We start from the raw sequence: 23,702 nt of genomic DNA, 5'->3' as shown, positions 1-23,702 counted from the left end.
GGCTGCTTCATTTCAGTCATTAAGGGGATTAAGGTGACCTTCAACATGAAGAAAGAAATTGCTGCTGGGAAGACTTCTGAAGAAGAATTCTTCAGTGCCTTGAATGGAGCTAAATGGTCCCTTCCCTCATGGTTTTCTTTCCTAACACAGTGTGCTGATTTTGGCTGGGATAGCGGCTGGTACAGGGCTATGTTTAGCGTTTGTGCTAAACATTTGTGCTGAAAACCAGCATTGATATGGCAGAGATGTTTTCACTACTGATGAGCAGTGCTTACCCAGAGCCAAGGCCTTTTCTGCTCCTCACCCCACCAATGAGCAGGCTGGGGGTACACAAGAAATTGGGAGGGGACACAGACGGGACAACTGACCCTAGCTGACCAAAGGGATATTCCGCACCATATGATGTCCTGCTCAACATATAAAGCCGAGAAAAGAAGACGGAAGGAGGGGACATTTGCAGTGATGGCATTTGTCTTCCCAAGTCACCGTTATGTGTGATGGAGCCCTGCTTTCCTGGAGATGGCTGAACCCCTGCCTGTGATCGGAAGTGGTGTATGAATTTTGTATTTTGCTTCATTTGCTTGCATGGCTTTTGCTTTACCTATTAAACCATCTATATCAACTCATGAATTTTCTCTTTTACCTTTCTGATTCTCTCCCCCATCCCACCGGGAAGGAGTGATCAAGTGGCTGTGTGGGCCTTCATTGCCAGCTGGGGTAAAACCACCACACATGGAGACCTGGACAGTTATGACAATAATCATTAAAGAAAATGTGTTGGAAAGTAACTGGCTAACACTAAGAGATGAGAGTTGGCACAGGGATAAATTCTTGATTAAGTGCTGCTTGCTGCCCGTGTGGCTTCAGGGTAGGCAGACCACTTGCTAAAGGAAAGGATGTAATTGCACCGATAGTATTGCTCTCTTTCATATCTCAAGCCCTTGAGACCGCATATCGTGTAAGTAATATAGCCCACCTTCTATGGGTGTTACCAGCACCAACGTGGACAAACCCCACCGACATCCCCAGTGTCACCCCACGAGAAAGTGGAGGGAGAAAAGAAATGTTCACACCAGCAGACATCAGCACTGTAGGAGAGAGAAGTCATTTTCCCTTCTCCTCTCTATCTCAAATGAGGTGTCATCTGGCCTGTGCTCTCTATCTGTGAATTGCCTTTCACCAAAGCAGAATAAATCATTCATGCAAATCTGAAAAGCAATTTCTGCATCATTCATATTGTGGAAGTTTCGCTGTAGAACTATTAGAGATTCTGGGCTGGTTTGGTATGAAAAATCAGATTTTTAAATCAAACAAATTCTTCCATGGAAAATATCCCTTTACACATAGAATTACATGTGGCATGTGGTTTTGTCTGTACATGTAATAGGGAAAAAAAGGCACTCCCTCAAGACTAAAAGCATGTTTTGGGGTTGAATATCCCCTATTTTTTTATCCAAACTGAAGCATTATATTGAAGGAAGAAAAGATTCTTAACTGGTATAATATAACGTGTTTTCTTTTAAATAAATCAATCAGAAAATGTGTTTTGCTCAGTTACCTGAATTCTCCAGATCTTTATAGGCTTCTGTCCAGGTCTTGGCCATGTTTGCTAGTGTGTATTCCATGATCTGGATGTCGGTGATGGGGCAGTTGCACTGCGGGAACTCCTCCGCACACTGGCAGCCGCACTGGCTGTTCCGGCAGATGTACTCCCCCTCGCCATTGCACATGATGTAACTCAAGGCAGACTGGACAAACTTCTCTTGTAAATACTGAGGGAAGATGATCTGGAGACCTGGCATAGAAACAAGAGGCAGGGATGGGGGCGGGTGGGGGAAATGTCATTGCAGGTATCTGTTGTTCATTTCAAAACCCGTTTCATTAACAGCTTGGGAAAGTGATGCTGAAGAAATAAAAGCTGCTGGGATTGGAGCTGTCATGAGTAAGGAAGGTGGGGTACGAATTGCACACCTCCAGTGCAAGAGTTAGCAGAGAACAAAGCCCATATGCTCTATGAGAGAAAGGTGACACGTTCCCCCTTCCCAAGGACCAGTGTAGCCTCTTCATCCCAGTCCTGGATCCCAGTACAGTACAAAACACCTGAATGCAAAGCCTCCCTTGTCCCCAGGTGCAGTCTTTTTTATACTTTGCAACCAAGTGCCAGTTCAGAAGTGAAGAGCGTTATGCTGTTCTGACCTGTTTTGAGAGACACTAAATAGGTTTGGTACCACAGAAACAAGGAAAAGACACATAGAAAGATAAAAGAAGAAAGGCAGGAAAACAGAAGAAAGGAAAATAATACAAGGTGGGATTGATAAAAGACCCTTGCAGAGTTGAGCACCCAGCTCCCACAGTATAAACACAGGAGTTGGGTACCTGAGTCTTTTCAGGTCACTCCTTGATAGGAAGGCTACTTGCCAGATCCTATAAAAGTGCAAATGGATTTAGAGCCAGTGATTTCAGTGGTGCTCTGAAGATTTACATTAGCTGAGAGGTCTGTCCCCATGTCTCTTTCTCCATAGGCAAGTGTTTGTGTATCCATCCATCTGTGCAGGCAGTAGGGTAGGTGTACGCTTGCGCAGGTACCAGAGGACAGGATAACAGTTTAAGCATTTGCCCTGCGTACAGTGTACATGTTTTTCCATCCTGTCCTTCTCCAGCCCTCGTCTCCAGGCTCCCTGCAGACATCCCTGAGGATTCACAGCTGTTCCCTTCTACCTGGCGAGTCCTAATTGTCAGACTCTGTTAGCGTCTGTGGTGCACGAAGCAGAGATGACAATAACTCTGAGCGAGCCTTTTGCAGGAAGCCTGGCCTGCTTTGCCTTCCTTGTAAAAGGCCCAGGGATTTTGGAGTGGCAGATAAAGGAGTTTATGGCTTGAATAGCAGCACTGAACTCCAGTGTAATGAAGGCACGCGGGTCAATTACCCATCTGTTTGTGTTTCTATTGCGCTGAATTACTGTATCTGTGGCTGACAGCTCATTGAAGTGGAATGAAAATAAGACAATAATTCAGAGGATGAGAGTGTGCAGGAAGGGCAAGAAGGGCTGTGACTCCTTTCAGGAGTTCAGGCTCATCTCGGTGATGGGTCATGTTCAAGACAAGAGAAAAGTGGTGGGCAGTGGCCCCAGGACTTCCATTACCCTTTTGCTTTGGGTTCCACAGAGACACTTCAGCCTTAACAAGGTCCCTTTGGAAGACCAGGTTTGGGGAGATCAGGAGGTTGTTGAAGGCACAAGGACCTCTGTTTCCTCTCCCCGTCCTGCTATTGCCAGGGCACTGTCTGTGTGAGCATCATGCCTGGTGGCAGTGAGCTGTCTGACCTAATTCGCAGCCGAGCATGGAGCAGCAGCAGCCGCCAGGCAGGAGTAACACAGAGCAACCTTCATCTGAAGAAGACGTTTGTGACACTTGCACAAGGGAGGATTTAAGGCCTGGCATTTGGAGGCACAGTGTCTGCAGAGCTCCTGCTGCCTCGTCTGCAGTGCTGTTGCAGGGAAGGGAGGCAACATGCAAGGGGCTGACCACAGTCTATGGCATCCCTGACACCTCAAAACTAGTCTAAGGAGGATCAGCATTTTGAGGTCCTTTTGGTCTTTCCTGAGGTGTTTCTCAAGAAGCAGCTCAGCTTGCTTCCTGTTGTCCTCAGGAAGTACTGAAGTTCAGTCTCTTTTAGAGATTTATCTGAAGCAAATACCGCAGAGGGATGGTCCCTTTTTGAACCTTCACCCGGACATTAGGGATGGTCCCACCTGCCAGGCTCCAAGATTTTCCTTCGGAATGGAAAGAAAGTGCAGCCCTATTGGAGAACTGAGGTCTACAGAAGGGGCTTGGAGAGCCTGAATGCTGTTGTGCTCACAGAGATTGCAAGCTCACAGAAGCAGAAACTGGACTTCTTGGTGTACATTGACTTCGTTTATTCATGGTCCAAGTCCCATGAATAAATCTTTCCACTCTCTGCTTTATGAAGGAGAAATCTGCCCTGGCCTCAGCCTTTGAATATGAGGCCCAAATGACCACAGGATCTTCAGCTCACCATATTTTCTCTTTGAATTTTAACTTGGATAACAAGCTGTCCAGTCCCAGCTACAGGCTTCTTTTTTTTCTCCCCTGGAGGGAATAGGGGTAGAAAGAGCAACTAAAGTTTCAGAGAAAGCACTTCCCATTGCAAGGGACATCCACTGTGTACCTCAGCACGCGCAGAAACATGAATACCCTGTAATCTCCAAAACATAACATGGCCCCATCCTATGCTGCAGAGTGCCTCATGTGGATGCTTGCTTTTTGTCCACAGAACTCATGGTTTCTAAAAAAACATTTCCGGGATAACCTCTTGTAAGAAATAATCTCACGTTTAAGAGGTAATCAGACCCCCTGTACACTTAGCACCAATTAAAAAAACACTTATATAAATACTTAACTTTAATCAGGTAAGCAGTTCTGCTGGAATCCATGCAGTTAATTGTAGCATTTAACAAGCAACACATATTGAAATATGTGCTTAGACCAGGAACACAGGTGACACACAAATCCAGCTACTTATCAAAACAGGAGTGTGCGCACACCAAACACAAAGCCATAACTTTAAAACTGCAAACATGCTGTAGGGATTAAATGTGACTCAGAGATCTTCCAGCCAAGAATTTCCTTGTGGAAGAAATCAGTGTGAAATACAACCATGCCTGCTTTTGTATTTGTACCTTGACATATATACAGAAAAAGATACCCACACAAGGGCAGATTCATGTCAATATTTCTGGGTTTATATTGAGCATCCTTGTGACCAGATCCTAGCAAGACAGTGTACAAGTACTGAGCCAGTAGCATCTCACTCAGTCCTGGTACCCACTTCATTCCTATGTAGTTCCATGCCACACCCGGTGACTAAATATTACTGAAATTGTGTTGATTACAGCAGTCAGTAAAGCACGGGTGTGGTTAATAGTTTTTAAGGTAATCTTTACAAATATGAGATTGTAAAGCCATACTGGTTGAGACCACTGCTCTGGGTGCTTCTGTTGCCACCTTTCAAGCTGGAAAGCTGCAGTCCCAACGACTGCAACAGCACACCAGCCCCACAGAGCAGCTTTCAGCCAGCCAGGCTAGCTGGGAAAGACCTCCTGCCAGACACAGCCTTAATAAAACATCCCCAGATGCTCTTTTGTTCTCCAAGTAATTTATTTGAATATTGCAAACATTTAAAAAAAAAAATAAAAAATCTTTCAGTGATGTCTCATGTCAGCAGCCAAGCAGGGGGACAACCTGGTCTTAAAGACTGAGGTACTGGACCATTTTCATGGGGTGAACACCCCAATCCAAGCCAGGGAACACAAGGATCCACAGCAGCATCTGTAGCTGATAATAGATGCAGAAGGTAAGTTTGCTGGTGATGAGCGTTAGGGAGAATATCTTAGTTTTGAAGGTAACATTGATCAGAAGGAGGAATTCTGCTAGACTGTAAAGCATGAAGTTCCTCTTTAAAAATTAAGAGCAGCACAGATTTGGTATGGGTTTTTCTGAGATAACTACAGGCAGAATATGAAGTGTCTGACAAGGGAATATGTCCTTAATTCACCTAGAAAAACTATTAGAGAGAGATGTTTGGTTTTGGACTGTATATAAAAGGCTTTCTGCATTAAAAGAGGTAAATTTCCTCAGCTCTAAATTAGAGCTATTTGAAACATTTTGCACAGAAGAGTTCTCTGTTGAAAATGCAGCTTCATTGAAGCATTTTGTGAGAGCATGTTGACTCCAAAAGCACTTTTGACAGGCAAAGGTCTAAATGTATTTCATACTTCCTCATTTTGTTTTGCTGAAAAGCTGAAATATTTTATGTTGTCATTACGGCTCTGTCCATCTGAGCAAAGACTTTAGTATTAATTGTAATGCAAACTTTAATAGACTATTACCATATTTAACATAACAAACTACCTAATATGCAATAATTCTTTTTTAATGTTGAAATGTTTAGAATAGCACATACGGATTTTACCCTATTGAAATAGTGCCATGTTGCAGTATTGACACATCACATGTGCAAAAGGATATGTCTCTGGAAATTTAATCTCCCAAAACTTTTCAAAATGTTGATTTTTTTTTTTTTTTCCTGTCAAATTTTCAAATTTCAGCCTGGGGATTTTTTCTAGGGAACACAAACTCCTGTTTCCCACCAGACTGCTGTAAAGCATCTTCCCTCCCATGTTCTGGCTTACTCCTTTTCCAGGCAGCACAGGCAGGTCGTGCGTCAGGCACATGGAAGGCAGAGGCAGGTGAAGGGGTGTTTTCACGCTGGTGACAGGGACAGGAGGATATTAAAAGCAAATAAGCGCAGTCACCTGTGAGATCCTGGGCCCTAATGAGATCCCCCCACTCCCGTGCGGGAGGTTGCATCACTGCACAGCCCTCCCCATGCACAGGACAGGGAACCTACCCCCAGGTAGTGCTAGGACAGAAGGAAAGCTACTGCGATAGATGGACCTGTGTATGTATCCTAGTGCAGGCATCTGACACAGAGGTACGTCCATGCTGGCTCCGCAAGGACACCGGTTTATAAATTAGTGATGCTTTTCTGTCCATGTAATCCCAGGTGCAGAACCAAACACCCCGCACTGTGCATGCATTGAGGTTCTCCACCAAACCTCCAGGCTGGTGACCTTCCTGAACCCTACACGTGGGCATGAAGGTAGCTCAGCTCTGGGTCTGGCCACTGCATCTCCTAAAGGGCACATCTTTCAAACCATGACTCTCAGGGCTGGGCAGCACAAAGCAAGTTCAGAAACAGAAATTCTCCCTGTCACGAAGATGCTGCTCTTTTATTGAGCCGGCTTCAGAGCCAGAGTGACACGAAGGTAGTAACATGGATTTCTGTCAGCAGCTCATGCTCGGCTGCTAATCAGATCAGAGGAGACTCAGTCACGATCCATTACCTGCAGCCCTGTGACTAATTCCTAATGAGGCCTCTCAGAGCAGAGGAAGGATCCCGGGTAATTATCCCAAGAACCACACTCCAGATTAGGCAGAAAACACTCAGCTGTACCTTTAAAGGTCACTTTGTTCTGTTAGGAAGAGTTCTTACCTTCCTTTCTTCTCTTGCTGTCTCCCTTGGTGTGGGTCTGGCCTCTCTCTGCACTGGGTTATGCCATGAATCTCCATGAAATTCATGTGTGGTTGACCCCTGAGGTCCTCTGTTCCCATCAGAAATCAGCCTCATCCACCTTACAGCCCCTCTCTCTCTTAAGTTTTCCCTCTTCCTCCACCTCCTTCTCTCTCCCAGGTGTCTTGCTTTTTCTCTTCTCTTGTGGGATCAGATAGTCAATAGAGATATATTGATTTACCTACTTACCAGTTTGTCTACCTATCAACTGAACTGTCTGCTTGTTTAGCTGTTTACCTAGTTATCTGATGTGCTGTCCTTGGGTTTTCATTACCAGCAGCCATCATCACAGCATATAAAAAGCCTCAAATTGTTTATTGTTAATTAGGTAAGAACCAGAACTCAGTGATTTAGATAATCACCGGAATAGTGAAAACGACCTGCCTATTATTTTTAAAGGCAAATAATAACAACAATAATAATATATCCACAACATGACTCAGTAAATGAAACCCAGTTTCTGTGAAACCAAGATTAAAACACCACTTGCCAAATTATACTCAAAGCGGAAGATGTAATGTAGCCCATTCATCTGAAAAATTAAAATTTGTGCAAGTACAAGGATTCCAGAAATAAAACCATCTGGGCAAATGAGCAATTAAATCCCACATTTCCTTATTTTGTCAAAAACTTGGGAATAACCTTAGTAAATTACACGCCCAGTGAATTTCCTCCTCATACTGAAGTTGACTTCTTGCTAACCAGCATGTATTTATTTATTAAATCAGTCATGACCTCTATATGTTGACTTTTGGACTAGCTCCCCAACTGGGACTGAAGCCATGGCTTCTAGCATCCAAATAAAACCTCTGTGACTTTTCCCAAAGATTATGGTCATTAGAGAGTCCCAAAAGCTGATCTGCAAACCTCTTATACAAATCAGCAGTTTGGGAGGGACAAAGAGAGACGTGGACAGAATGCCCCTTCAATAATAATGGAGAAGTTCACGTTTATTAATATCAGTGTACGTATAATATAGTGAAGTCCATCAAAATTCAATGGCAGGAGGCACCCAGACACTTCACTGGGGTCCAGTCTGCAGTTCCTTGCGCCTTTAGCTCAGTCCCTGTGGAGCCCTGGCTCTGCTGTGCTAAGCCTTCGTATGACACCACCAGAAGTCACTGGACCTGCTTCAGGGAACTTATAGTGAAGGCAATCACAGAAAAAAGAGGAGGCGAAAAGGCTAGAAAAAAGGCCACCCCTCTTTCATTTCACGCACACGCACCCCCCCCACACACAGCCCCCCAACTCTATGCCCTGTATTACCATCTCCCTCATTCCTGTGCCCTACCTTGCAGGTGGAGTTTGCTTTCAGTGCTTTGCAGAAGGACAGAACTCACAGAGTCCAGATTGTCATAGCTGTTACAGCCCAGGGGGCCAGTCCGAGTTTCTGTTACCTATGGAGGATATAGAAAAGAGAGAGCATTCCCTTTGATTGCAGCATCACATCTTAACTGAGAACAAATGCCCTACACCGGATAAACATAGCTAATATTTGCCAAAAGCTGAAAAAGCAGAGTGAATTGTATCTGCTTGCTTTACGGCACTGCATGTTATTCTGAGCTTGGCAGTGAGGTCCTGTAGATTGATGTTTCTTCATAGAGGATCACTGGAGAACATCAGAAGCCAGTAGAGGAATTATTCCCTGGCTTCTCTTACTGGAAAGCAAGACAGAGAGATGTATTGCCAGCCCACAATGGTGCCTAGTGCTCCCACAACATATGTGCGTACCATCCTTGTGCTGAGGATAGATGGAGGCACAGATGACCTGCAGTGCTGTTGCTGTGGTTGTTGCTGTTGGTTTCCAGCCATGGAGGAGAGCTGCTCTTCCTGAATTCACAAAGGGCGATTATCTGCTGTCACTGTTTCAATATCTCAATTCGATTTCCCATCCAGAAGGGAACAGACTCAGCCATGAGACACCACAGAACAATAACAAGAGCTGAAACCTTTCAGAAATGGCTAACAATGATGACTCCATCCACATCACCTTCCCTGGAGTGAACTCTGCAACAATAAAATCCCTCCCCAGTATAGGATGATTGCTTTCAGAGAAGGCAGCCTTTGTCTGCAGAGCCATTTCCCCTATTCTGTATGCTCTGAGAAACTCCCCTTCCTTCCTGCTGCAACCCCCAAGCTGTCTCTCAGTCCATTTCATTCCAGATGCCTCAGTAATGCCACACTGAGTTTTTCACCTTTTCTTGTAGTAAATTCATCTGAGAGATGTTTAGCAGTCTTACACTCACAAGAGGAAAATACTTCTGCATTGCATGGGGTTGCCCATTTCACAGACCTGCCTTTCCCTTCCAAAACCTGCAGCGCTGATCTGGATTATCTGTTCCCTCTCCCTTCCAAAGGTCACTGCCACACACAGTGGGAGTCTCCTATCCTACATAACCATCACACTGAATGCCCACCTCTCTCCAGATATTACTGTCCCTGGGGAAATCAATTCTTCAGTAAGAGCCGTAAGAGAATAATTTACTGTGGGAAGTCAGTGTGGGAACAAAACAAATTGTGATCAAAAAGACATCACACTGGACTGGCAAAGTCCTGCCCCATATCCCTACAGGACTGGTATGGACTCAAAACCTTCTTTCTCTTCCCAAGGCAAGATACAGTACCTTGATTGCTCCGGTAGAGATCTGGATCTCATGGAGTCTCCTCATGGTGCCATCACGGTCTACAAAGTAGGAGGAAGCAAGCTGGTGCAACGCTTCAACGCTCTGGGTAGCGTTTCCTGACTTTCTGTCAAGGCGGCTTTTGTCCATGTACATGGTCAAGGCCTCCTCTCCTGCAGCAGAAAGAAAAGGAGATTTCAGTAAGGCCCAGGAGGTTGCCATGTAGGGTCATCTGAACAGGAACACATGATGTCACATGTTGCACCTGGAGAAAGAAAAGACCAACACCTAAATTAAAACTCTTAAATGAACCCACCCTTCCGCACCAGTATTGGAACCTCAGTGTAGTATATATGAGCCAGAATACATTCTCTAGGTCCACCACACTTGTAGATCAGCTCCACTAAATGGAGTAGATATAAATTTTGGATGTTTATTAGCCATCATAGCTTTACCACAACTGTTGGAAAGGAGTCAGACCATTTGTCCCTCTTGAGGAACACTCTTCTCTGTGGGCATGCCTCTGGAACAATACACACCTGACTGGAGGAGATGCCACTTTTAAACAATTCTCTCTGACCTTGTTTCTAGAATGAACAAATTATGGTTTAAGTTGCAAATAGGACACAGGTACGTAGGTGGGTGCAGGGAACAAACAAATGCTAGTTGTACCTCTTTAGCTTCTGGTTACCGTGCAAAACAGTAAGGGCAGGGGGCTGAGTGAAGGAGAGTGATCAGAGGAAAGAGCAAATGAGAAAGTTAAGTTAAACCAGCCACTCTTCTACTTTTTTTTTTTTTTTTTCTCCTCTCTCTTAGAGACTCTGTTAGAGTCTCATTCAGTGACTTTAAGTGGAGAGTGGAAAATATTGTGCAAGATAAGGCACAACAGGTGATTTTGAGACAGTCATGACAGAGATCTAGGAGTGAAGTAGTTAAGACCCAACAGCACCAAACTTCCTAAACATTAGCAGAAACCTGAATCTAACAAAAGATATATGAAAAGGACACAAAGCTGAGAAGTAATATTTACCTAAAAGTTCAATTTGTGCTGTATGAGCCAGATTAAAATCCAGTTCATTCTTAACATAAGGCTGGTGTTATAGGAGTGAAAAGGTAGAAAACCATCCTGCATTCTTAACATTTGAAGTTCTGATTTTAATAAATGAAGATAATAGATAACTAGGGTAGGAATGTGCCATTTCTACATAGCTCTTTTAATGAGAAGAATGGTACTTGTTCTGATTTGATAGATGAACCACTGATGAATTCATTGCCTCTGGCAAATATACAAATGATAGCATGGTCAGAAAAATGCATCACCACTTTTTAGGCCAAGAAATATTTTTCTCTTTAGCATTTTTGTCTTTTTGTTTTTTTTAAGAGAACAAGCACTTACTTTTCTTAAAAGTTCATATTAGCTGAAACAGTTTGATTTGTCCAAATAATTTCTTTTAGTGCATACATGCAAAAAAAACCCCAACCCAAACCAGTAAGCCCTCCCCCTTGCTTTTCCTGGAAATTTTCCAGCTTTTATCTGGAAGCCAAATGCCTGAAAAGAAACCAAAAATATTCTGGCTGAAAATCAAAATATTTTATTACTTTTCAGTTTTTCAAGCGATTGGTATGTTGAAGATTGAGCCTTTGGCTTTGAGACGAAAAATGGAAATTTTTGGTGGAAAGAAGATACCTTTCAACAAAAGAATCGATCAGTTGAAATCTTTTAATTGGCTCCACAGGAGCTAAGTAGAAAAGTTTGGCATGTAAAACTCTCTCTTTAATATTTTGTTAAAAATAACATGCTATCCTTTGACACAATCAAAGTTGTAGTAACACTATCATCATTGTTACTTCTCACAAAAACGCTTTCCCTGGAAAATGGCCAGCTTTGATTTCCTTTATCACCATTAACATTATTTTATGTTGGGCGGTGTGAGGAGACCTTGGCAGGGATGAAGGCTCTGTCACATCACAGTCCATCCACACAAACAGCAGAAAGATGGTTCCTGTCCCAGAGGATTTAAACCCCATGTATCTGATGAAACACAACAGGGGTACACAACAAACAGCCGGCAAAGCACAAGGTAATAAGATGACTGTGATTAGTGTGAGAAACAGCAGTCAGCGCACACCAGATGCCTGGCTGCTGTCAGTGCATTTTCAAGTTTCATCTCGGAGGCAAGTCTTACAGGGAGATTTGAAGGAAGGTCAGACTTTGTGACTTTTCATGAGGCAACTGGTTTGTCACCAAAAGGGTGCCTGCATGGGAGTTAGTCAAAAGCCCTGGGGGAAGATAGGCTGGACTGGTGTATTTTGAGCCAAAAGTTTTGTTTATCTCATGTGATGGAAGTATTTACCTGCACGGAGGTGCAGCAGACATAAATGATGCTTTCCCTCCATTTCATGAGGCTGTGAAAGGGGAAGGAAGACCAGGGATAATTCTCCCCTTAGCAGCGATTCTCAGAGGAACCTGTGGGATTCAGGTATCAACCCTTCTTCAATTCCATCACTAACTGGAAAAAACAGCTTTTTCTGGAAAAATATCGTGCCTTCTTTTAATAGCCAGGGTGAAAAAATCAGGATCTTTCAGTCCAGACAAGTTCATTTTAGTAGAGGAACGTTGATATTGGAGATCCCTCGGACAGAGAGCAACCAGAAAGTATGGGCCGAATTGCATCAGGAAACAACACTCGTTTCAGATCACCAGGAGAGTCACCATTAGCTTTTAGTCCCCAGACAACACAGAGCAGGCAATGAGCAGTTGAGACAGCTCCTAGACATCAGACAGGAGAAACCTGTGCTCTAGGGTAGTGGAGATCAGCAATTTCCCCACGAAACCTGTCGTTTTTCCTCCCTGAGGTGTTTGGACCCCTCCGCTGGGAGGAAGAAGAAAAAACCAGGAAAGCAAAGCCCAGGGTATTTGATGCTTCTCCTGAGGGACAGAGACTGTCCCTAGGAGTGAAAAGGGCTGAGCAGAAATAATGTTGCTGAAAACCTATTCTGTATACATGTGTGCAGGCCTGGAAAAGCACAGTATCCCCATGGAGAGTGCGCATGAGAAAGCAACCCTTGGATCAAGAGAGGTTAATAGACTTTTGCTGCATTATTAAGTCTTAATTTTTCGTTTATTAAGCGGATGCTATGTTCAAAGTTGTCTTTCCTTCAGGGCTTTCCCTGCAAATTGGCTTTTAGCTCTGTGTGCTCCATCCCGGAGCATGGATGCCCTCAAAATGACCCTTCACCAATCCCTTTGTCAGAACAAAACTGGAGCAGAGCTGGGTTTTTATTAGGCTCCAGGGGGACCCGGCTGCTCTCTCCGTTGAATGGCATCAGAGCTGTTCCTCATGTGGCCAGGTGTGAAAATAGCTGCTGTATTCAGGTGGGCTGGCCTGATCCATCACCCAGCCTCCTGGGGTCCATGCAACAGCTGGCATTTAAAAGCAAAACAATTTCCTGTGTGTTTGTCACTCGTTTGCAACTTAATAAGGCATCAGGCTAAGTTACAAACAACTGTAATCCAAAGCAGAATTCTTGTAACTTTTCTGAGGAGACACAGGTCTTGGGAAAGCAAGGGTGCCAGGACATGTCTGGTTTTATATCCCAGTGGTCTTGTTTAGCCCACAGACTGTGATTAGAGTGTGTCCTCTTTGCATAATGAATGCCCAGCCTCATCTACATTTTCTCTGGGACTGCCATTGCCAAGATAAATCCTTCTTTTCTCCCCTACCATTGCTCACCATGCTCTGGGCTGATGGAGCATTTAGCACTCCTCTCCAACACCAGTTCTTGTTACAAGTCTCTGCATATTTAAAGTTGTTGTGTTGTAAAAATCAGGAGAAGAAACAAGCCCCTGTGAATAATTCACAACCTCACACAGGCAAAATTAAAAATATATTTTACCATCAAAGGTCTTTCTTATTTTGAATTTCTGTGGATGTGAGTGGCAAGAAGAAAAAGGCATGTCAATGGGAAGAAAAGTACACCCACTAAACCAGTTCTCAACACTTCACTGGATTCTTACTTGGCTGGCTTGGGCTCTGTAAAATATGGCCCTGAAAAGCAATTTCCTCAATAAAAAGTTTATCTTTACACAGACTTCATTGAAGCAATCACTTGTATTCTTCAATGCATGGGAATCTGCTTTGTCTCCCATTTCTTGCTGATGGAGTGGATGGTTTGAGTGCTTGGACTGGAAGAGCAGCTTGAGGATCTTTGAAGGACGTTTGCCATACGAGAGGCCGTTTGACTTCAATGGATCTAAGCCAATTCACCTACCACCTAATCTGTCCATGAATCATATGCACACATCTAATCTCATCTATGTCTCATCCCAGTGTCTGCAGAATGCTTTGGGAACAGACAGATGGCCAGAAATTCCTCAAAGTTCACTGCAAATTTCACAGTGCGGCAAGGCTGGAAGTCAGGTACATTAGAAGAAGCAACAGCAACAAATTCTGTACTAAAATTAAGACCCTTGACCACTGCAGAATCGCTCTTACAGATAGTTCTCAAAAAAAGGCACTCAAATATACACCCTAAAGGGATGAAGAACGGCAAAAAAAGGACGAGAGAAAAAAAAATCAGCAGCAACTATCAAGAGGAGCTGATTTTCACCCCTCCTGTTTTCAGCGGTCAGTACTTGAAGTGTTTATGCCTCACCAATAGCAGTGCATGCTCATGCGTTAATGGCCCTACAGCACTCTGTCTTGTGTCATCACCGACATACCCTGCTTGCACACGCAAACTTCTCTGCAGTCCTTGCATATTTGTTTTGAGCTTTACTTAACTATGGTTTTTTTTAGAAGTCTACTCCATGTTACTGCTTTCACTTATGCATTTAGCACAGGCCTTTCTGGCCATCTCTTTCCCTGCTGCACACACTCCTGACCAACTCCTTGAACTCCCTTTTCCGGGAGCTTTTTAAAATCCCTCCAGTTCCATCAAGAAAGGCTGCTTTTCTCCCTGCATTTGGTTTCATTCTGGAAAAAAAAAAAAAAAAGAGGGATCAACACATCCTACTGTCAGTTTAAGGACAGAGGGGCAGGAATGACAGACAGGCTCCCCGGGTAAACGAAGCGTGTTTATCTTGATACACACCAGCACACAGACACCATTGTCGGAGGAGCACAGGTGCACACGTATCACAGATGCTGAACTCACACGCATTGCGCCGTGAATTCATTTGTAAAGGCTATTCGTACTCTGGGGATTTTCATACCATCTGACAGGCTTTGGCTGGGGGAGATGCAGCCTGGCTCTGTGCGGCATGGCCAAGGTTTGCAGGTGCTGCCCAGTGCCTTCTCCACCCTACCACCAACACCCGTGTAAGAAAACAGCCCAGGTTGCCACCTACCTCCCAGGGTAGCAGAGATGAGGATGTGGGTGCCGTACTTTTTGATGATGGTATCAATGAACTGCTGTGTGGTGGGTCTCCTGCCCAGGAGGCGGATGCTCCTCTGAAACTCAGGCATCAGGGGCAGTGGATTGTGGAGCAGGTCCCTCCGCTCGATGGCTGTGTTCCTCACCTTCCAACGGGCAAACTCCCTATGCGACAACACAGAAACACAACAGGGGTGAGGTTCTGAGTCTGGAGAGGCAGGGAGGACCACCAAGGGCAGGAAAGGAGGATGGAGAAGGGGACAATCCTGTTGGACACCCCCAGATGGATACACACGTGAGGACACAAAGCTAGACAGAGGGGAAGGGGAGGAGAAGAGGAAAAGCAAGACATTACTGCACAGTAACAACACACTTTGAGGAGCAGGGTCTGGGGTGATTGAGGAAGCTAGTCCAGAGTCTCCAGTGATGTTTAGCAGAGGGCTGCACTTCTCTACAAAGAAAGCAGTCTGGTCCTTTAACCCTCACACATTTTGTGGTCTTACACCTCTCCATAAAGCAGCTAATTCTGGTTTCTGTCAGCAAAAGAACTGCTCAGTCAGACGGACTGTAGATCTAGACCAGTCTGATCATTTCTATATCCCTGTGTCCACAAGACTTCCTGGCATGCTTTTACAAAGCAAGGCTGAAGGAAACACACTTTTTCCAAACATCTTAATCTTTCAGCACCAGGAGTGCAGCAAAAGACCATTTTGAAAAACAATACATTTGATAAGCCATCTAAAAGGATCGATTCAGTTATAAGCAGAGGCCAGGATGAAAACAAAGGTTGGGTGCTTTTCTTTCTTTTTTTTTAAAAAAAAACCTATAAAGTGATTTTCAAATCCCTTCTTTTAAACTGATAGCAACTGGATAAAAATAAAGTTAATGTTTTCAAATGCAGCTCTTTATTGCAGGTATCCATTTTGAAACGACACAGAGGGAAATGCCTAGAGAAAACCTTGCACACCTGCGATCTAAAAATCAGGCCTCTGAAGCACTTCACCAGCTGAGCACCTAAAAGATGAGAAACCTATTAATGTCTTCTGAAAAATCTTGAGCAAGGCCTTCTTAAAAGGAAAGTATATTATATATAACTACTCTCCTACAACTCACCTGCACTATCTTAAGCTATCTCCCAGATAATCAAGTCACAAGCTTCTCTGTCACTTTTCATTCACTTATTCCTGTAACTCAGGTTTAAGACAAAAATTTCATTTAAATAATAGGAATGACAATACCTGGCACTGATGCAGCACTTTCTATCAATGTGTGTCAACCAGCACTGGCAATCCCACTTTGCTGGTAGAGAACCTGACATGCAGACAAATTTAGGAGATGCTCTATGTCAGTTGCAGAGCCAGGATCACAAACCAGATCTTTTTTTCCCAGGTTGATTCTACACCCTGTCCACTTTGTGTGTGTTATATTATTTTTCTTAATACGCTTATGGATGTATTTATTTTGATTGCACCCCATCACAACATCCCAGGCTGCCTAACAGCAGTTGCATTCATTAAAATAGCAAAGTGCCAGCTTTTTACTTCAAAATATCTCCTTACACCTGTGCTAATACCCCTTCTGTAGCTCCCATGCTTTCACAAGCCAAGTAAAAATGCCAAAACACCCCTCTTACCACATCCTAAGAGTCATTAGTGTCAAACCTTGAAATCAGTAGAAACATCAATCTTTCCTAGAAAAACCTCTGTCAAAACACCAAAAAAGCCCCATATAACAGGATCTTAATACCATGAGTGGAGAAAACATAGACCATTGGCTCCGAAGTTCTCTGCAGGTAATGAGTACATTACCAACCTCCATGTATTCACTGCAGAATGCAGGTATTTTTTCTCTGCGGTCCCAGAATAGTGTAAAAGCCCAGTACTTAGTATCTGTGGAAGTGATATGTTTGGGGGTCCCACAATTGATTTTAATAATAGGTGAAACCTTAAAAGACAAATAGCTTCTCTCTGACACTACACAGAGATGTTGCTCTAATCACTACTGATTAGAATTGCAGTCCCAGGCCTCCCTATACAATGAAATCCCCTTTGCACGAAGAAGGAATGGTCCCTTCAGCACCTACGCTGCATGGGAAGATGCAGATCTGGATGCTGAAAGGCAGGCAAAGTTTTATAATAAATAGAGGTTCCCATGTTCCTATTATAAAGATCATAACTAGCAAGCACAGAAATAATGCCATCTGTGCTTCCTCTCCAAAGAGACAATTATTACTTCCTGAAAAACTCAAGCACACTTTTGCTCTCAGATTACTGCTTCTTGAATTATCAATAAAGTCAGGAGTGACTAGAGCCCTCCAGAGCCAGCACGCTTTCAGAAAGGGCTGGGGGAATCCTTCATGTTCCCCAACAAAGTACAGAGAGTTTGCTTTTGTTACTGTCAAGTCCAAATCAAAGTCCATAGAGTTGAAACATGCAACTGATCAGTTAGGGCCCTGTGGATACATCAGCACCCAAACCCTAGGAGTGTCTCCAGTCAGTCAGTGTGCGGAGATTGGCAGGGCACAGTTACAACAGGACCATGGACTGGAAAGCAGAAGGCAATAAAGATGGAAGAAGGTGGGAACAGAGAAGGAAAATTCAGTAAACAGTGTGTTCAAAGGGAAACTGGGTTCATTTTTTGCATCAGGTCCAACATCAACACCTGACACCACTGTCAGGAGGCAAAAGGAGGAGTTTAAAAGAAATTATTGCTGTATCCTCAACCTTGCCTGCTGCCAAGGGACAATTCCAGTCGCCATTCTCAAGTAGACAAGCCCTTGGAATAATCCACATCTAAAAAATCACAGTGAAGGAGACTTTTCCACTCAGTTCTGATGCATGACATCCCTCCCCAGGGCTTCCTACTCCTAGGGCATATGATTGAGGTAAAAGCCCAGTTCTATTATACTCTCCAAATGCTTGGATGTGTGGCTTCCACAGCTGATGAGAAAAGCTGAGCAAATATGTTATGATGAATAATTTATGCAACTAACTTAGATGTTTATCTTCTGCTCATAGAATATCCATGAGCCAGTTACAATTCCCTCTAATTTATGCATTATTTGAATTTACTTAGTGACATTTTTCAAGCTTGCTTTTGGGTTTTTTTTAAAGGTTTTGCATAGTGTTTGGCTATATTCTTTCTCTGGGTGCTGTTGAGTGGTTGGGAATGGTCAAGCAAATGATATGGTATTGTTAAGTTTCCTGATTAGTGACCACAAATACATCTTAAACTTGGCTTTCCCAGTTCCAGAATATTTTACATTGAAAGCAGCACCCTAAATACTATCAGTCTTCCATGCAACCTGTAGAACTCTGTGCTGTAAGATGTACCCAAGGCCAAGATTATGATGCAATTTCAGAAAACAGACTTCACATTAATGGATATGGATAATGAAATCATTTATTATTATTATTGAGGTGATAAAGAGATCTTTGCAAGGAACAGTATAGCTCTGGCCTTAGGCAATGATCCAACCTGTAACTCCTTAAGTCTGTGAAGAGACACCCCCATGAACAAGTTTTCTATTAGCTTTCAGTGCTACTTACTCGCATTTTTTTTCCAAAGCAGCTGCTATTGACCAAAACTGAATCCATGGCACCAGGCTAGGTAAGCATGCTCTCGTGTTTGTCATCACTGAACCCCTGAATCTGTGAATCTTTGGAGGATCTACCAAGGCCTTGGATTCATGGATGATGTGTGCAAAAGGGCACTGAAATCATTCCTCCCAGAAATCACTCTCAGATGCCATTTCACAGATCATTGCTTCTCAGAACCATCAGTGACACCACCGTCTCAGTGCCACTGCCTGGAAAGCACAGGTGAGGCCTCTACAGGTCTCAAGGCACTTTATAAAAGAGAAATATTGCACTGTTCCTTGCTCATTTTCCAGGTGAAGAAGTTGCAAAGACTTGACCAGGATTATGATGGCACTCCATGATACAGTTAGATTAGTACAGAGTATTCTGACCCCCAGGGGAAATCCCTAGCAAGAACTTGAACTTCTGCCAGTGGGGAAGCTTTTAAGGGCTTTGGAAAGATGATAAACCTCTCAGCAAGGAGGAGAAAGAGTCTGTATCCCTGATGCAGAGATGGGATAAGGAGAAACTATGACCTAACGTCTGAGTAGTGGGGGGAGAGGCACTTGTCTATGCTCTAATGTCTCGCCGGTGTAGACAGCCCATGCTAATGTGGAGCGTACTCAGGAAAATGCCTGCCAGGTCAGCGGAGGGGAATCTGCACTCTAATGTCTGGTGAAAGCACTGAAGAGCCTACCCTTCTAATGGCTGAAGGGGTAGGAAGTGCGGGGAAGGGAGGGGAGAGGAAATAGAGGGATGAAATTCTGCCTGAAGGAAGCAAATACATATAGTTCAGGCCTTCTGCTCTGTCACAGGAAGGAGATACATTTTATTTGTGTATGTCTATATCTGAGAAAAATATTTGCTCCTTCAGAGCTTGCGTTAATGAGCTCGCCATCAAGGCCATGCATGTCAGAGACCGAGGGAGCCACTAGGGATGTCTCAGTGCTCATTAGCACTGTGACCCCTCCAGAGAAACAGAAAAAAGGGGGAAAACTATGGAGGAGGGAGGAAAATTCAAAAGCCTGAAATGGGTACATCACCCAGACCCCCCAGTGCACCAGCAGAGAGGCTAGCAGAATCCAAGGTCTTGAGCATCTCTACCCGGGGAGAGAAGTTTGAAACAGAGAGGCCATCAGAGCAAATTAAATTCCCCATCTTCAAACAGCCAAGGCAACCAAAGGACACAAGTGAAGAAACAAGTTCAGTACAGACCTCAGGGGCTGGCACTGGAAACCAAAAAGAAATTAAATGCATTAAACAACGGTTGAGACAGTCTCTTTGGAAAAGGAAAAGAAGCAGAGCAGGAAGACACTGAACAAAGCTGTCATGCTAACTAGAACACCCCAACACCTCCTGCTGCAGGGTATATTGCCTTCAGGGCAGTTAGCACATCCCACTCACAGTGCACGTTTGGCAAACAGGACCAGCCCCATCACTCCCTGGAAACTGGGCAAGGAGAAGGCACCAGCTCCTTTCTGTTCAGCAGTTCTTTATCTTTTTTTATTGATCATAGCTCATAAGCCATCAACTGCTCCCGTAGGTGATGAGCAGCCAGAGCCTTTCAAAAGGTGACACTTTCTTCAGTAACAGCAAGATGCAAACATTGCTTAATGTCCTCTACCTGCATACTGCACACATTATTGAGTCTCTGGTGTCAGTAGGATCCCCAGTCAGAGACAGAGAGCTCCTAGAGCCACCTTGCTCTCCTGGATTTTGGTGTACATACAGTGGCATCTGCCTAGACTTGTCTTTGCCCCTTGTTTTCATCTAAGCACCACACAATCATTAAGACAAATGTTTCTGGACACCCCTGTGTATGCTGCAGACAAGTGTTGTTAGCTGTTAGAATGAGTGTGAACCAAAACTGGCAGATTTTAGGTCTTGCTCAGGTAAAAAACAAGTTTTGTTTTAGCATCTGGAGCTTAGGCAAAGTCTTCCAGAATCCTCCCAGGTGCTCCTGCAACAGAGCTGTTGGCCTGGGGTTTTTGTTTTGTCTTTCCTTTTCTCAGCCTAATTGTCCCAGTCACGGGCTGTACAAAGTCACATTTATCTGCAGTCGTCAGGGCAATAGCTCTTCCAGGTTACTGTGAGCCCTTGACTGCAAACAATGCCACGGGGGCAGGATACGAGCATAACAACAGCACTATAATGCTTATCTTTTACTGCCAGATCTGGCTTAATGTGAGTCTGTACAGGGTATCTGTGATTATGGTGGGGTCAGTGATGTTTTATTTCTAGTCTGTGCCCTCAAAATGCCAGACAGCCCCAGGCTGAGCAGTGCAATATTCCTTTAGCAGTTTCCTCTGCAGCTTGGCCTCTTCTCTATCTAGGCCAGCATGAAGAAGTCAGTCTTCAAAGCTGAGCTTTTCAAAGGACCTACAAGAATGAGTTTCCTGTGAGGGTTTGGCACTCATCCCCCCTAATCTATTTAAGAAAACTCCACTCCATAGATTCAAACTAGTTCCAAATTAGAGAGAGGATGAAGCTCTGTCACAAAAGAGAATAAAAAAATACAAAAACCTAATTCCAGAAAAGTATGAAAAAGAAATCACTTAAGCTGGAAGTCTGACAGCATTTTGCATAACAACCAGGCAAGCAGACAGGCTCATGTATGACAGCTGGCAGGTGAATTAGATAAATAAATTGACTATTGATCTATTGATAAATGCTGTGGTGTCTGCAGCAGTTTTATTCCTATAAGGGCATTTACCTGGATAGGACTGAACCCAAGGAGAAGACCATCAGTGTTTGGATCATTCAACAAAATCATATGGCAGAAATAAATCAACGCTGTTGGTCTACTTACTCCTTCACCTGTCTCCACAGGACAATGGAGGATCTTCTGTTGGTTTTAACTTGGTCTGTACTTTGGCCATGTGTTTAGTGTTGGCTGAGGTGTCTGAAAACTCAACTACTTTCCCTTTCCTGGGTAACCATTTGGCCTGTTGGATTTTCCTGTTACAGAGTTTTGTTTTCATCTCTCTGGTAGTCTTCTTAAAAATATTTAATTGCTCCAGGGTTAAAAATTCTTTTGTAGAAGGAGAGGAAGGCAATTAATAGGTCCAGAATGACATGAAGTTTTCAAGAAGGAAAAAGAAAGAAAAATACTTCAAATGTAGTTGAATTTTATGCAACCTTGAAAGCACCTTGGTAAACACAGATTGTTCCAGTACTGAATTAAAAACCAATCAGACAGACATGACTGAGTCTTGTGTTCTCTCTTACGATGGGACTACACTTGAGTCTCTTAGGAGGCAACATGTAATTGTTGGGCACTGAAAAGATCGATTTATTTTAAATAAGATGAAGCTGGAATAAATTTATTACTAGAGAGTCAAAGAAGAGTGATTCAGAATAGGTAAGTACAAGTTAAAAGATAGGTCATTAAATTTGATCATTTCTAAGTTTGCTTATTATTACTTTAGTAAATTTGATCATGGCCAGGACATGGCTATGATTCCTAGCTCTGACTTCAAATCTAAACATAGCTACCATTGCAATCTGGCAATCACAAGCAGAGTAGGTTACTACCCCTTCAACTGAATGGGGTCACCTCCAAGTTACATGTTTATGCATCCTCAGATAACACATAGTAACTTCTAGACTTCTTCAACACAGAGTAAACTCACCAGGTACGTTCATCTGTCATCTATTGATCTGTTCCCATATTTCACCTGAGTCAGCTGCCACAATTCCCTTTCATCACATCCATCAGGTTACAGTGCAAACTACTTGTGGGACGTTTATTCTGCTCAACTTTCCCCATAATGTTCTTTGTGCTGATTTCATTGCACAAAAGCACACACCTCAGGCACTAGAGATACCCTTTCCAACACCAGCCTACTTAAGCCTTGTCTACCCTGTAGACTTGCTTGTAAGTAGTTCCCCTTACTGTTAACACCATTTCAGCTGTTTTCAACATCGGGCTGACGGCACTTCTAAGCCACTACAACTTACATAGCTGTTGATACTAGCTGCTAGAAGCCAGAGTGACATCTCTACAAGAGCTCCCAGCGTTGTTAGCGCCACTGCAGCTTAACAAACATTATCAACAATACAAAATGTTCTGTTCTGCTGCTGTTTTCTTCCTAAAAGCTTACCTAAACCAGACATGGCTTATTAAGCTACTGAGGAAGCTGTTCTAACAAGCTGCAGGGACCTGTGCTCCAAGCACTGGAATGGACAATATAGACACCCATTGCTTTACTGTGAATCATGATGAAAAATCATGAGAGAGGCAGCCAGAGCAATTCTCCACTAAAATACCTGAGGTAGCCTAGAGAAACTCATCTTTGAATCAGGCATTTTGTAATCATTCTACAGTTATGATTACAATGATACTGATATTATTTTTCATAGCATGCTCTCCTGGATTTATGTTTCTATGAGTTTGACCCAGAATTTGGGATCAAGTAGATCCTGGGAAGTCAAGGAGCTATCAAGAAGATGCTTTCAGAGAACAGCACTTTTGAAGCAATAGATGGAAACATCCAAGTCATTGGAAAGAATTTTAAAGTAGTCTCGAAGAAACCTGGAATAATTGGTACAATTTTAGGTTCTTTTCTCCACACATCTTCCAATTTCCTTCTGGTACGCTTCATTGATCAACACGTGATCCTCGTCCAGAGAGCTGATATCAGCCAGTTAGACTTAGCCAGCAACAGGATGGAAGGGAAGCTAAGACACAGGATGGTAGGTCAGTTAACGAAGACTGTACAGGAGCATAGGACATAGACAGGAGAAGGCCCCAGATTATTCAGTCTTGTGTTGTAACAATTGGTATGGGGGAAAAGAAAAAAAACAACCAACAAAACAAAAAAGGAGACCCTTTCACACTGAAGTGTTTGTTTGGATTCCTCTTATGGCTAAGTAGTACGTGAAAGTATTTAAATCTGTTACTTTTGAAAGTAAGTTTGAAATAGAAGACAGGCAGACAGTTTTTAATTTATAGAGCGGATAAAAATATCACCC

General features: G+C 43.4%; 1 protein-coding gene across 3 annotated transcripts in view; it reads right to left on the bottom strand.

The window, feature by feature from the left end:
- BRINP1 (BMP/retinoic acid inducible neural specific 1) overlaps window positions 1-23,702 on the bottom strand; it is an 88,383-nt gene that overhangs the window by 12,312 nt on the left and 52,369 nt on the right. For 2 of the 3 annotated variants that reach the window (XM_074923609.1, XM_074923611.1), the window contains 4 exons: window positions 15,125-15,315; window positions 9,778-9,947; window positions 8,445-8,550; window positions 1,559-1,795 (listed from right to left, as the gene is read on the bottom strand). In XM_074923609.1, the coding sequence (XP_074779710.1) occupies window positions 1,559-1,795; window positions 8,445-8,550; window positions 9,778-9,947; window positions 15,125-15,315 (704 nt within the window). Of the gene's footprint in view, window positions 1-1,558; window positions 1,796-8,444; window positions 8,551-9,777; window positions 9,948-15,124; window positions 15,316-15,445; window positions 15,460-23,702 lie in introns of all 3 variants that reach the window. The other variant, XM_074923610.1, reaches the window with a different exon arrangement.

Source organism: Athene noctua, chromosome 20 (genome assembly GCF_965140245.1).
Source record: "Athene noctua chromosome 20, bAthNoc1.hap1.1, whole genome shotgun sequence".
NCBI lineage: Eukaryota > Metazoa > Chordata > Aves > Strigiformes > Strigidae > Athene > Athene noctua.
Note: the sequence above shows the minus strand (reverse complement) of the source record. Positions and strands in the feature narration are given on the sequence as shown.